The sequence below is a fragment of the Mixophyes fleayi genome, chromosome 9 (genome assembly GCF_038048845.1).
Source record: "Mixophyes fleayi isolate aMixFle1 chromosome 9, aMixFle1.hap1, whole genome shotgun sequence".
In the NCBI taxonomy this organism is placed as follows: Eukaryota; Metazoa; Chordata; class Amphibia; order Anura; family Limnodynastidae; genus Mixophyes; species Mixophyes fleayi.
This window is the reverse complement of record NC_134410.1, coordinates 23252018-23268217: the sequence shown is the minus strand read 5'-3', so window position 1 is coordinate 23268217 and position 16200 is coordinate 23252018. Positions and strand designations below refer to the sequence as shown.

The 16200-nt window shown below is 37.3% G+C and overlaps 1 protein-coding gene across 1 annotated transcript in view; it reads right to left on the bottom strand.

Moving 5' to 3' along the window:
• Positions 1-7321: 7321 nt before the first annotated feature.
• LOC142102217 (cytochrome P450 2G1-like) overlaps positions 7322-16200 on the bottom strand; it is a 31355-nt gene continuing 22476 nt past the window's right edge. The window contains exons 7-10 of the mRNA XM_075186931.1: positions 14924-15065; positions 14573-14760; positions 11056-11197; positions 7322-8263 (exon numbers count right to left, since the gene is read on the bottom strand). Coding sequence (XP_075043032.1) covers positions 8082-8263; positions 11056-11197; positions 14573-14760; positions 14924-15065 — 654 coding nt within the window. The 3' untranslated portion in view covers positions 7322-8081. The remainder of the gene's footprint in view (positions 8264-11055; positions 11198-14572; positions 14761-14923; positions 15066-16200) is intronic.

Genomic DNA, 16200 nt, shown 5'->3' with positions numbered 1-16200 from the left:
CCCCCATATTTTGGTTTTGGTTTTAGTTTTGGAACTGTATTTTTTAGAAAAATGCTAAAATTATATAATTTTGCACTTTCTTTTGTTCATACATTATTATTAACCTCAATAACACTAATTTCCAGCCATTTCCAGTGAATTTTGTCCACCTCACAGGTCACAATATTATTTGAAACAATATGGGCCAAAGACTGCAGCGACCTGGCTGGATGCTAAGCGACTGAGCAATGACACAAACACACAACAGTTCATAGCACATCTAGAAAGCATTGCCACACAGCAGTGGCAGGAAAGAAAAGTGGTGCAAGGTGGAATTGTCCTTGGGACCTTCCACCCACCCATATGTTAAAAAGGTTTAACAAACTCACACAGAAATAGGAGGGACAGCAGGTACAGTTTAGCAAACCAAGCACTTCAGCGACAAAAGGAGTGCCACTGAAGTGCTTGGTTTGTTTGGGCCCCCAGAAAACAAGCTAACAATGGCCTTAAGGCAGCTAAGCTAACAGAGCTGTCAATGAACTCTACAATGGCAAGATGTTGTTGTCATCATCTTCAGCCTCATCCTCACCTTCATCTGTTTGTACATCATCATCACAGAATATTAATTCATCCCCGCTGGAATCCATCATTACAGAAGTCTCTGTACTTTGATATTATTGCTGGTAAAGACCTTCCTTGTGAAATTTGTAGTTCATTTTGATGAACATCATATTTTGCTTATATTTAGGAAGTAGCCTCCTACACCGATTGCTGACAAGGTTCCCGGCTGTGCTGAAAACTGTTTCCGAGTACACACTGGAGGGTTTGCAGCTTAGGTATTGCAAAGCGAGTTTGTACATGGGTCTTCAAATTGCCTTTTTTTCCTCCCAGTGTGTAAAGGGACTATCTGTCATGTCTATTTCTATGCTGTTGTTAAAATAATCCTCCACCATTATTTAGATGTTGATAGTAGGATCAGGTGGAGTTACGGCAGAAGTGCCATGATTTTTGTCCAATTCTTTTAGACCAAACCAGATGTCAAAATGTTATGCTGATTCATCTGCATCATCCCTGGTTCTCTTGGAAAAGCTTATTTTTTCCTAGCAGCAGTAGCCTCAGAAACTGAAGGAGGGGATGCAGTCATGTCACGCACCACTTGAGCTGTCGACTTACTCACCAGGAGCTCATTGCATCTCTTGTGATCTGGGACAGTTGGAAAGAAAGAGAAGACATAGCTCTTAAACCTAGGATCAAGCATAGTTGCCAAAATGTAGATCCTGGAGAAGCTAATGAGGTACTTGATCTACAAGTCCGACATACTTAGCGTAATTGCATTGTTTCATCTCCTCCTTCAATTTCTCAAGCTACTTTTCCAAAAGTCTAATTCAGGAAATCACTTTGCTCAAGCTAGCAGTGTCTGAACTCACTTCACAGGTGATTACTTCTAAAAGTATTCGATGTTCGGAAACCCGAGCTCGAGCATCTCTAGTCAAATTCCTTACCGCTTGCTAGGAACAATTGGCTTGGATGGTAAAGCTGGTTTCTGGGCTTCCAATTGCATTTTATAGCTGTCAAAAAATATTTCCAAAGACACCCTACAGCTGCGTCTATAAAAGAAGCATTCTGGGTGCACACAAGTCGCTGCACACTATGCCTGATTCATGTCTGGAAGTACGTCTGTTTGCATAGCGTATCTTGTGTGAATTCGCACTGCTCATGCCCAGAAACAAAATGTATGCAATTGCATGGAATTCATATCCGCATGCATCTGACACTTCCGACCCCTGATGGCATGAGAGGTGGAACAAGGGAGGGAAAGGGCGTATTAACATTGGTGAAGAAGATGTAGCTAATTCTTCTACAATAGCCAAAAGATGTGACCTCAGAGATGTAATCCGGTCACAATGTGAGAATGACTAGAAATATTGTTGCGGATTCCCCTTCCAAATTATTGTCTGCCAATATATGGAACCCTAATGAAAGAAAAGATGTACTTTACCGACTGAACCTCCATCAACATTCTCATGACCCCCCATCAAACCATCAGTGCTCTCCAACTTCACGCCCTCAGTGACCTTCACTCTTATAAGTTTATAAGACTCTCTCGGTAATGTTACTGATTTGTCTTTTTTCTTTGTCCTGACTTGTTTGAAATCCCCATTGTTCTTTCCTATTAACTTCCTATTCTTATTATATAAATGTTTTGCATGCTCTCATATTCTACAGTTTAATTTATGTTTGCTGGGTGGATGAGCCCATTATACTCCAGCTCCACACCGAAACACTACAGGAGCTATCGGACTGAGGACTTTTTCTAGACTCCTGGTTTTACCTTATTCATTGAGTAGCTTATTTTCATTCACACGCCCAAGCCCAGTGCCCGGGTTCTGTTTGTAACTTTATTGTTATAGTTCTACTTTATAAATAATTGGGTGCCAACCTAGTAGACAACCCTACTGCCTTTGAGGCTTTTGTCTATGTCCGCCCCTCCGACCCGCCTTCCCCTGTTTTGTCAAAACTGCATATTTTTTCACCACTTTCACTTTCACCTCTACAAATTCAAATGCCATATAACTTTCTCTTTCTTTATGTCAATGGGCTAAATACTCCTCAAAAAGGGTCTCTGTTGTTTAAAACTATTCAACAGCTTAATGGTGACTTTATATTTTTACAGGAAACGCATTTTAAAATGGGCAACCATCCTACCCTGTCAACTTGAAGGTTCTCGTCGGTCAATTACGTCTTCCACCTCACGAAAAAAATATACAATATGCAACACCATTCCTTTGTGTTTATTGAGTCTAAAGTTGACCCTGAAGGCTGCTTTCTTCTCCTAACTGGTAAAATTGGGAACCTGGATTTTACCCTTTCCAAAATCTATGCGTATAATTCAGATCAGTCAGATTTCTTTAAACACTTCTTTACATTTTTGTATCACATGTGGAAAGGTTTACTCCTGGTTGGTGGTGATTTCAACACCATTCTTTCCCCTATTTTGGATAAATCTGCCATCAGGACTAACCGATACCAGGCCTCCACACAAAAGCCTTACGAAAACACATGACTGAGACTGGTTTATTTGATATCTGGAGACGACTATATCCAACCTTTCGGGATTACACTTTCTATTTCCCATAAATCTTACTCACGTATCAATATATTTTTGGGCTGGGGAGACGAGGGCAGAGGTAACAGGAGGAGGAGGACAAAGGGATTAGATGGTCCTGCTCGCAGGAACTTACAATCTAAAGAGACGGGGAAGACTGAAAGGAAACACAAAGTGAGAGTCAGGGTAAGAGGACTAGAAGTCTGCAAGGAAAGATGAACAAGAGCAGGTAGTAAGAGGAGAGAAGGAAAAATGAGGGTGAAGAAGGAACATGAAGAGGGGAAAAGACTTAGGTTTATAATGCTATGCTTCATGGGGGTAAATTTCATCAAGAATTACTGGGTCCACCATTATACTCATGCCTAAACTGAATAAGGACCTATCGAACTGCACTATAGACCTATCTCACTTTTAAATACTGATGTTAAGCTCGTCGTAAAAGTGCTGGCCAGCTTTATTAACAATTATTTGACACTCTTGATTGAACCCAATCAAGTGGGTTTTGTTCCCACTACACAATCACTAGATAACACCAGGAGAACACTAAATCTTATAACACCCATTAACAAATTTAAAATCCACACGGTGCCAAAATTTCCTTTGACAGGCTTTTTTGGCCTTTTATGTTTCAAGCATGAAAAGATTTTGGCTTTCATGGCATTTTTTTTTTTACGTGCAGACCAAACACTCTACCCATGAATCTTCCTTGACAATCTGACTGAACCCAGATATATTAGGGATACAAATTGGCTCCTCTCAATATAAACTGTCATTGTTTGCTGATAACGTTTTATTGTCAAATCCCCTAATTTCCCTTCCTAATCTTTTTAAAGATCCAGGTATCAAAATTCTACAACTAATTGTTCCAAGCAAATAATTCCCCACTTTTGAATTCAATCAAATGGGATATTGCAATTTGGGGCCTTTTATATAACTTGGTTTGGCAGCATTAGCGTTATTAAAATAAACATCCTAAACTGGATAGTGCACATACTTCAAACCCTACCTGTGTTGGTCCCGGGATCCTATCTCACCAATTTGCAGACACACTATAGCAAGTTTATTTGGAATGGTACGAAAATTCCGGGGTCAAGTGATCTTGCCTTGTTTGGTCCAACACATCTGACGGTTTTGGTTTTCCCATGTTTACGCAATATTGCCATGAGTTTGAACTGAGCCATATAATTTCCTGGCAGGTTGTCCCAGTATTAAAAAATGTGTGGACATTGAAAATGCGTTTACCCAGACATATACTTTTAAATTCCTTCCAAGGCTTTCCAGGAATCATAGATCAGCCTTAGAATACTCTTTCCCCATTACTTGGTTCATATTAGATTTATGGGACAGACTGATACAGATATATAAACTCACTGAAAATTCTTCCCGCTTACTCTCATTTGGCAACACTGACTTTTCCCAACAGGAAATTTTGCCCTACCCTGTAAACAGGTGGGAATTGCACAATTTTCACACACTTAGGGCTAGATTTACTAAACTGCGAGTTTTAAGAAGTGGAGAAGTTGCCTATAGCAACCAATCAGATTCTAGCTTTCATTTTGTATGTTTTCTCTGTCTTATGCAATGTTCTTTTTCTTTTAACTGTTTAAACTGTATTGAATCTTTTTAAGCCACATTATTATTGATTGTCTATTTTAAAATGTTGTTGTGTGCCAGTTGAATAGTTTTTCACATGCTTTATTGCAACTTTGTGGCTTGTCTGTGTATTTCTTCTCTGTCTATATTTTTAAAACATTTTGATGAACTTTTTTTGCAAGACGCTTGTGTATTTGTCTGTTGTAATTCCTCAGATTTTTGTTTTGTTTTGAATATTCCTCTCCCCCCTTCAAACATTGTGTTTAGCAAGGTGTGTTTGCTCGGTGTACTTATTTTTAAGGTAGGATAATAATAATAATAATAATAATAATAATACATGAAAGTTATTTGTCCCTGGTGCTCAACAGGTCCCAGGATGGGCAGGTTGCCATTAAGTAGTACTAGTACTACAAGCACAATGTGGAAGTCAAATAAATGGATGAATTAAGCTAAATTGATTAATATTGTTTCATAGTGCAATTGCGATCAGTATGCCACATGTAATGACGCAATCATACGGATTAACAACATATACATTTACATTTGCACTTACACTTGTAAATAGTACACATTTATTAAGGTTCCAATCCACATTTATTTATTGGCAAAATATATAAGAGATCATTTGTACATAAATAATATTATCGTAAAGGTATTTATGGTTCAGGTCCTTTAAAATGTAAAGAGTTTGGTCTCATTATAAAGCTTATTTCACCAGCATAAACCTGGTTTCAACAGAGTAGCAATCACATCTAGCAATCGCAAGTTATGAGCAGTATGAGATTAATACTCAAAAGTACTTTGGTTATGGGTCCATTTAAACTGGTTATTAGGTGGGAAGACACCTAGGCAACAGTTGGAGTAAGTTGCCCCAGCCATGGAGAAGATAAAATGAAGTGACCTATGACCAGCAGTCTACTGGATCATCGTTAACCCTGAACCAATGAAGACCTTACTTAGTGTTATCTGTGTATATTTGTGACATTATCACTGTTTATGTTAATTAAAGCTGCATATAAGCTCCCTGGGCCAGTGTTAGCACTCTCTCTTTCTGAGAACAGACAACATGACTGTATCTGAACCTGTGCCCAGGGGAAGCGCATGCGTAATGTATTCGGTTTATTATATCCTGTTTATTGTTATATCTTTTATGTGTCATCATGGCTTGTTTGTTGGATCCACAATAATTGCATTGGTAGCGACAAAACGAACATTACAATAAAAATACTCCATGGCTGCAAAGCCATGCTGGGACAGATGCTGCTCCAAAGAACCATACAACAACTACACAGGCACAATTGTAAACATTGAATTTTTAATGTTAAAAATTAAGAATTACACACACATATTGGTCACCAACACAAAGGGGACAGTGTCAAGGCAAACCCAAATAGTCCCAAGCAACTCAAAAGACAGGGTGGCATGGGTGGTCCATCCTGTCAAAAATAGACATTATGGTTGATGCAGAATAGGTTGCAAAATGGGAGAGATTTAGCACTAGATGCAATTTTCTAGCTGAGTTATAACCACTCTGATGAATGCAGAATTCTTGCAGAAAGATAACAGCACTCCTATATAGAACAATGAAAAACTTTCCTAGAAACATTTTGTGAGTGTAATTATGCCACAGAAAATGTAAATAAAGCATACATGGATGTTGGAAAAAAATGGAAATGGACAGGAAAACTCTATTATATATAAGAATGTATTCACTAAATAAAAGTTCCTATTAGTGCACAATTTAATAGTTCATCAAAGCCCCTTGAAAAAACATTCCAAAAAACATTGGTAGATCCTGCTGATGACATCCTATTATATTTTACAAAAACACCCCATAAATATGTACACTAAATAACCTAATATTAAAAGTGAACCGATATCTAATTTTGTAAAAAAAAATGAAAAAGAAAAAGCACCACCTGGTGCAATACTTCTACTCTTTATAGCCTTATTGGAACAATAGAAAATTGTGTATCATATAAATGATCAGATTTAATTCATCTGTATATTATGATGATCCAGTGTGTCTCCTGGATCTCTCTACTCCATATATTGAAAGATGTTAACATAAAACCAACAGAGAAGAAAACAATAGTAGCATATTGCTTTTAATCTAAAAACAACTGTGTGCAAGTTACACTTATAAATTAGATTAATACCAAAAAAAATGTACTTTTACAGTTCATCTCCAACATCAGTTTGTGATATATCCTCTGTAAACACCACAATTCCATGAAGAATCACTACAATATTCATATAATGTCACCAGTGATAAATATATGTAGATTGCCTACATACTAATAATTATAAAATGTCTCCTTCTAAGTAGCATCTCTTTAAACTGCAAATTTCATTTTAATATGTTCTGTTTGGAGTTCAAAGTACAAAATTGAAGGGAGGTGATTTGCAAAATGCAGACATTGTCTAAATATAGATTTTGATTTAGGCACCTGTTCAAATAACTTGATACCAAATATATCACTGGTTCGCTGATCCAGGTTTAATCAGGTATATAAAGCTAGATGGACACTTTAACCATCATACTCCTGTAGAAATCCACCAATTAAACATGTAAGGATAATGTTTCCGGTGGAAACCAGGTTCTTTCGGGTGGCATTGAGTTAAAGACTTGTGACCACAAAGTTCAAAAGTAAATTTTTTATTGCAAAAAGTTCTATATAAAATAAATTGTAAAATAATACTTAGCTTTCAATTATAATCTTAGCAATACGTTCAAATCAACCGCAATTACCAGGGCCCCATTCTCTGCTATGAACTGGATAGACAATGGGTGCCAGATATAACTAACATATAAGGTATAAACATGATTGAGAACTTCATAGGTACAGCTATGAGTATTAAACAATTTCAAACACTTATTCAAAGGAGGTGCTATAGCAGTGTAGGAAAAACAAGGGCTTAGGTTAAACCATAGATACTCTTGAATCAGGGAACTTTCCAGTACTTTCTGTATATGCGCACTAAGCACTGAGACAACGCCTAGCTGACATGGCTCGGTCTTGCCTTAGTTACTTCAGCATTTCATAACACACACATAAAAGTACAAGAACAATCAAATGGAGATCACTGGTCATTTTGCTTGTCCTGTCACAGATAGTAAGAAAGTTAAAGTGGCGATGTACAGAGTTTCCATTTTGGGATATTAGTTTAACTTTAATTTTTCTAAAACTTCCCTTTCCTTCCCTATTTACTAACCCCTTTTATAACAATTGTTGGAATATTCCAATATTAACAAAATATAAATTTGAACATAACTGTTGTAAATTAGAAGGAAAGACTAACATGTAGCATTTAGCCAAGGTTAAAATCTAATAAATAAGGAGATGGTTTTGACTGTCTCAGTACATTTCAATGTAAAGAACATTTAAAGTAATGTTATCTGTTAGCGAGGAATAAAAGAGATCTTGTAATGTTTTGGAAAATTTCCAAATCCAGATACATCCGGTGTGATGTCCAATTCCTCTGGAGGAACAGCAGACTTCAAGTTAAAATTTTGCAAAACATTAACTAAGAAAAGAAAAAGTTCCATTCGAACCAGGGCCTCTCCCAAGCAGATCCTTTTCCCTAGAGCAAAATAAAAAAAATATAGTATCATTAAATGACCATATGAAAGGACAACTAAACCCATTTATTTATTTCCCAAATGAAAATGGTTTTATAGTAGACTATCTCAGCAGCTGGCATTCTGATTAAATCATGGGTTGGGCTTTTCCTCAGCTTCCTGCTGCTGCCAGCTTAAACCGTTGTAGTAAGGCTTGAGATTGTGATATATACCAGGCACTCACTTATGGCAGGTTTTCTGCTACCCAAAAAACCCTCCCAGCTAAGAGCTGGGGAATGAGACCCAACCCAATTTAGCCCACAATGGGACGGGCCCAAGCGGCAGATGCCCCCTACCCTCTCACCCCCAGCCCAGCCTGTCCCTGATTACATGTGAATGTACAGACCCAACTGAACATTTTACACTTAAATGTATAGACCCACTGGCTGAATGCATTACACGCAGGGGAGGGTTGGCAAATTTTAGCCATTGGGTCAAGACTCGGCTCAGCAGCCTATTAGGAACATGTTAAAGGGAAAAAATGCAGTTGGCCCAGTGACCCAGCCCAAGGTAGCCCACTATGGGACCAGTCTAGAGGGCAGATGCCCCCCTGCCCCTGACTACTTCCTAGAGATTATTTACATGCTGATTGTTTTATCCCATGCATGTGAGGCCAAATTTGGGAAAAACATATATCATCTAAAAATGGTTTCTTGTAATAGCACATTATTTTATATCTTTTTCTGAGGAGAACAACACACATGAAAATAATTAGTTTATTTACATAAAGATCCGTTAGTGTAAGTTATTGTTGCATGCTATTTTTTTTTTTACTTTGATTTTTTTCACTTGATTATCAGATTGTGATTGCATACATTTAAAAGTTTGAATGGAAATATCTTCCTCTCATTGGCTTTGTTATTAATTTTGGTTTTCTTTTATTTTGAGAAATATCCATGATTTATTGATATGAACAAATGCAAGACAATGAATATAGAATTTTATTCACCTTTTATTGGGCTCTAGTGCTATTAGTTTATCTTTTTGTTTTGCTTTCTAGTGACATTTGAGCCATGTAGGTGTGTTTCAGGGGTTAAGCAGGCTGCCATTGTCTTTAGGAGCATTCGGTGTCAAATCGACTTTGTTATACAAATATTAACACAGTTGCACTGTCAAGATTATATATGAAGATATATTCACAAACGCCACAAATAATTTTCTTATGCAAATCAAATGTTATCTGAGCAGAATAAACTGTGTCATACATAGTTAATATATAAACTATGATCAATGTTTATATTATACATATTAAAGTTAATATATGACACTGAGACTGATATTCTCATCAAAAAGTCCCAGAAGAGGAAGATAAAAGTCAATAACAACATCTCCAATTTTATTCAATAATTATGCCCAATTCAAAGGTATATATACTACAAAAGTGACATTTTCACCCAAAACCTCTGTCTACCACCCCCTATTATCTAGAAACAAATGGTAGATTTCCAGATAAAAAAAAGGAGTAAAATAAAGATTAAGCAGCCTGCTTGTGCAAAATTCTGTGATTATGAAGAAACAATGTATCAACATATTGTTACACAGTATCAATAAGCTCTTATATTGTAACTTTAGCAGACAATCGTATGTCCAATATACACCCTTGTCACACACTGGATTTAATTTTGTGTGGGTGGGCATCCAGGGCAAACAAACACCAATATATCACTCAATATTGAGAAAGTATAATCAGTTCTCATCAGAGACATTTTTGCAGAAAACTTCTACAGGATATAAACCGAGGTAATGGCGAACCACACTCACAGATTCCAACTGCAGTATTCGGTTAGACAGCTGAAATGCAGGTGCTGATATAATAATTGGCAGACTCCTATCACCATCCTTAATAATGATGAGTATACCCCACTGGGGGACATAAAGTCAGACCTCCACAAAGTACTCCAATAAGTTGTTAATAATAGTATGAATCAATGAAAAACAAGCCCCAGTTTATCAACTGTAAGTACTACTTATTCAATGTCAGGGCTAGTTGTGGGAAATACTATCCTTCACATTAATAAATAGACCTATGTTTATGATGAGGCTAGTTGCAGGGAGGTAGACCTAATTATTAAACATGGGTGCTTTGACTTAACATTGAGGATGGCTGTGAGGGGTGGGGATGGGGGCAAAGCCATGGAATGTTGTGCTTACTCATTGCTAAGCATTTCATTTTTCTTGTGACTATCTTTTTCAAGACAAGATATTAAATGATCCAGACAAGCAGCAACTAATCATAAAACACCATCTGTAGCAGATAGTGAAAGCTGCAAGAACACATAGGAGTGATCAGGAGTCTTTTAACCATTCTTATTCTTGTGGAGCAGTCTTTATTTTGCGTGACAGTCAGGGATTTGTCTGAACTGCATGGGGAGGTATTTTTCCCTACACACTGTTCTGCTTGTGAAGCTGGAGCTATGGGCCCACAGCATTGCCCGTGCATTTGAAGGGGATGGAAGGGGTCAAAATTGAAAGCCACGCATGCTGCTTGAGCCTACTGTGCCAGGGTAGTGTCAACTCCCCTCCCTCTAGAAAGATTTGCTAATTGCCAGCAACCTATTTCAACTATTTTATTATATGAGAACCAGCAACCTATTTCAACTATTTTATTATATGAGAACCAGCAACCTGTTTCAACTATTTTATTATATGAGATGGGGGCATTTTACCATGTTTTTGCCCCCTCAATCTTATGTTATGCACACATTGACAACTAAATACTACATGTCAGGATGGTTATATTTACAAGTCTGTATACCTGAAGCTAGAGGCATAAAGGCATCATTCTTTTTAAATTCTCCATTTTTATCAAGGAAATTCTTGGGGTTGAACTCATTCGGGTATGGGAAACAGGTGGGGTCTTTCAACACTGAGGACAAAACTGTAAACACATTGGTGTGCTGAAAAACATAAGAGATTGAAGGATAAACTTTAAAATATATCCATAGGTTTTTCCTTTATTATGTGTCAAAAAAAACAAGAAAAAGATATTATATATACTATACTATATATACTTCTATACTTTAGCCGTTGAATATAAAAATAAAATATATATGTTGTAACTCTAATTCTTCCTAAAAAGCATGACATCAGTTCCTCATGACACTCTCTAGGTGGTGGATTGGTCAATATATTTGCAATCACAGTCCCAATTGGACAGTATTGGAGTTCAATCATTTTATATTAATTATATAATTATTATATTACATTATTTATATTATTTTATTTTAAAAATAGTCTTCAATCAATGTATTTAGTAAGTCTTTATACGTCCTTAACTGTTTTCCATAATAGAGATTGGTTTGTGTTTGTGTATCCCCAAGTTCATCAATACCTGACGTAACCAGATTGCTTCTTGACAAATCTTAGATGGAGTCAGAGGTATAACATGCAATTTCCAGGTGCTTTATCAAAATTTTGGAGGCAATATGTGTCTATCCCCTGCTCTGCTCTCTCATTGCAGGGACCAGCACATGCGGGGACCAGCACACACACAGTGATTCCCCATGTGGACTTTAAATTCTGCATACTTATGTCAGCCCTGCATATGCTCAGAAGAGCCTAGTAGGGGCCTTTGTATAACATAGAGAGCCATCTCTGGGCCCATCTTACCGCCATGCCCCATAGTCATCTCACCCCTTGCAATTGCTATGGATCTGCATCTGGCTGCAACTATATATTCAGCTACAGTTGAACGTGCTTCCATTTGCTTTCTATTAGACCAGCATATAGTACTATTGCCAAGATTAATCAAAACTTCAGTTATTGACTTGCAGCCTCCTTGATCACCAACCCAATTTGTATCAACATGTCATAGACATTTCTAATCAATTCAATTCTTGTTGTCCTTTTCAGATATCATAGAACACATTTTACAGTGTTGAGATGGTAAAAAAAAATTGTATCTCTATATTCTACTTCAACAGCGACATCGGGCCTTGTTATTGTATAGATGAACTATAGGTTGTTAATAATCTTTTCATTTTGTTGATTATCTGTCAAACATATCTTCCCTTTTTCATTCTTTAAGTATTCAATTTCCATAGGAACTTCCCCCTTCTTTGTCTCCTTCAATCCAGAAAAGGTTAATATTTTCTAAATTTTGTTTTAATGATTTAGGGAATGTCACAAACTTACCTGCTCCACCCTCCTGTGCTGCGATTCCTCTGCCTCTGTTTACAACTCAGCACTTCCTGGTTCTGGTGGTCACATGATTGTGGCTGGGAGGCGGCATACAATATGCAGAGTATATTAAGCTCACCATGACACTGCAGCTTTGTCAGAGCAACAGGTTACAACCTGGCGTCTGCCTCTCCCTTTGCTCCTTCTTGGTGTATTCTGATGATTCCCTGTGTATAACCTTCTGGCTTGTTAGACCGCTGCTTCTGGATATCCGCTGCTGTCTGTGCTCCTGTGTATCCGACCCGGCTATCCATAATAACCATGCTGCTGTCTGTGCTCCTGTGTATCCAACCCGGCTATCCATAAGGACTGACCACTGCTCTTCCTGGTCTAGCTTTTGGTCTTCTACCAGCTGTCTTTCACCTAGCACATCAGTGGGCTAACCTATGGGCTGCGATGGGCGGTTCATTAGACTCCGCACCTTGGGAAGGTCAACGCTAACTTTGACTGATAGAAATCTCCTGCGAGACATAACAGGGAATTTCTATCTTCATCTCAATTGATTTGTATTCTGAGATAATACATGACATTTCTTAAATCTTTGATCTCCAAATGTTGACTCAATAATTGAACAATGCAATTGCCCCCCTCTTGCTCATAACATATTAGCACATTACCCATGTGCAATAAAATATCTATACATGTCTTGCTTTCTGTATAAAGGATTTGGTCCTGACGAATCCACAATGTAAAGCGTCTTTGCTTATCGCTCCCATTCCAGGCTCTGGTTGCTTTCTTGAGTCCATAAATGCTAATTTGAAGATTGCACTATAAGGCAGTTGGAGAATACCTTAAGGCTACAATATGTAATCCTTACTTAATAACATTGAAGAGGCAGCGTCTCATACAACAGTTGGCATGCACAGTACGTCATTCTGTGCTGCCGCCCCCTTCATTAATCGCATTTTCTCAGAATCAGTATAGTAAACAGTCGTTGTGAAAAATAGGTCGCGCTCCTCAATATTCGTACTGAAGATGTCGTTGTCACTCTAGTTGGGGTTGCCAGCATCGGGTATTGAAGTACTTGAAGTGTTTCTTTTTCAATCAAAATTGAGTGCACGGGGCTTATGTGACTTTCCATTTTTACAGATGCAAGGAAAATTAATCTTGTGGCCTATAAATTAAAGTTATATTTCCTGTAAATCCAATGTTTGCTGGTGTCAATCCTGGGACACAGTCCTCCTCTAGTAGATCCTATTCTTGTACAAGTTGCTAAGTATTTTAAGTTGAGGATGTCCTGGATAAGTGAAGAAGGGGAGAATTTTAGTATCTTATTAGGTGGAAAGGCTTTGGTCCAGAGGAAAATTCCTGGAAGCCATGGCAGGATATTCATGCTCCTAGAAATCTATGAACATTTCACCAGACTTACTTAAGATCCTCAGCAAGTAATGGCTGACTCTAAGGTGGTGCTGGTGGGGATTAATGTAAAAATCATACTTACCTCAATGATTGGTAAACTGGGAGACTGCGCTGGGAAACAGCTGGAAATTCCATTCTGCTGCAGCGATGTCAGGCAACATGCATCTGCAATGCCTTGTGGTCCTTTGCTCATTGGTGACAATGTAACCAGTAGTGTGGAAGTACTTAAAGTCCCCATAAAGCATCCCTCTTGCCCTGGACATTGACACGGGTGTGCTTTTAGCATTATCCTAACTGTGCAAGTGTTTTAGGCAGGTGTGGAAAAAATGCTACAAAGTAAGAATACTTTTAAAAATAGAAGTGCTAATAGTTTATTTTTATCAATTAAAAGTGAATGAACAGAAGAGGAATCTAAATCAAATCAATATTTGATGGGACCACTCTTTGCCTTCAAAACAGCATCAATTCTTCTAGGTACACCTGCACACAGTTTTTGAAGGAACTCAGCAGGGAGGTTGTTCCAAACATCTTGGAAAACTAAGCACAGATCTCACGTGAATGTACGCTTGCTCAAACAACACTCAAGGAATTAAGCTTGATAGCTTTAGGATAGAAATTAAATATAGAGGTAGTTAGTGCCTAAGGTTAAACCATATCCATCATTCTGTAACTACCTGCATATTAATAAAGAATCTTCATAAATATGCACCATTATTTTGGCATAGAACATCTACCTTGGGTATAGAGTACCCTCTATACATGATGTCTCTTGTAGTTTTCCGTGGCACACCCAATGGGATCAGATCTACAAATCGTTGCATTTCATGGATCACAGCCTCTGTGAATGGCATCTGGTGTCTGTCTTGTACCTTGGGTTTCCGATCTCGACCAATAACCTGGTCAATCTCCTTGTGGACTTTGGCTAGTAAACACAAATTATAATTATCTTCCAGTCTACCACAGCAAGTAACTTTAGCATGTGAACCTTAAATATTGATATTCATTATGTTATATTCAGTAACATAATAAACACACTGCCATTCCTAAATAGAAAAGGAAAGAGTGGTCTAAATGTCATTACATACCAAGGATATCTGGGTATTTCAAGAGAAGAAGGAGAAAATAAGTGATAGTTGTGCTTATTGTCTCCACCCCAGCAAAGAAGATCTGTAAAGTGCTGGTCACTAAGTTGGTGAGGTGGAATTCAGTTTTGGGATTTATCTTTTCCTGGAGACATAGAAGAAAATATTAACAAATACTCAGTATTTTGTAGGCTCTGCAATACTATATCTGTACAACAAAAAATGATAAGTTATAAAGCTGGGGATATGAATGCTTTATAACTTAATTTCTTATGTATTATTAATTTTTCTGCCGCATTGACTTGCAAAAATAATATACATATATATTTAACATAGCCTATCTACTTGTAAAATTTCCATTATAAGTTCTCACATTCCACTCCCTTCCCTATTTACAATACAATTTGGCAGCCACAGTTACTGTTAGAATTTTCCTTTTGCTGTAAAAGACTCCCTATAAAACACTTTGACTGTACAGTCACAAAACGATTGGCAATAGAGATCAGGGGGTAAATGTATTAATGTCTTCAACTCCGGCGTGTTCAGTGTCTTCGGCGATTAAATTTTGAAGAGGCGCTGCATTGTAAAGGGAAACTTTTCTTTACAATGCAGCGCCGCTTTAAATTTAATCACCGAAGACACTGAACACGCCGGAGTTGAAGAATCCGGACATTAATACATTTACCCCCAAGTCTTTAGGAAACTTACCAGACTAATAAAAGTCTGTATTATATATATATATATATATATATATATATATATATTTTTTTATTTTTTTATTTTTTTTATGAAGCTGTCAGTTATTATGAATTCAAACTGTGCCTTTGACTCTCCATTTACTGTAACTTCAGGGTAACGGATGTAATCATGTATCTGAGCTACACCAGCATAGGAATATATTGCAAAGAAATCAGCACACACACTCAATAGTGTGAGATCAGGACCTTCTCTTAGTGAGCTCACTCTTATATGACACATGAAATCTCTGCAAGATATTCTTAAGAAGACATATGTAGAAATACTGATGTTCAGTTTACCGTTAACACAGCCAAGACTACTTTTAATACCATCATTGGCGTAAAAAACAACCAAGAGTTAAGCCTTCATTAATAGTTCGTTTATATTGGCAAAATCAACCTTAACCATAGCAGCTTTTCTACATCAGTTTTGAGAATTCATATAGAAATTTTTCTTTGGAATTTCTGTTACTCAATATAAAACATCCTATCTACTTTGTGTTACTTGTTTACTGGTTTTTTACTTCTGACATTTTTACACAC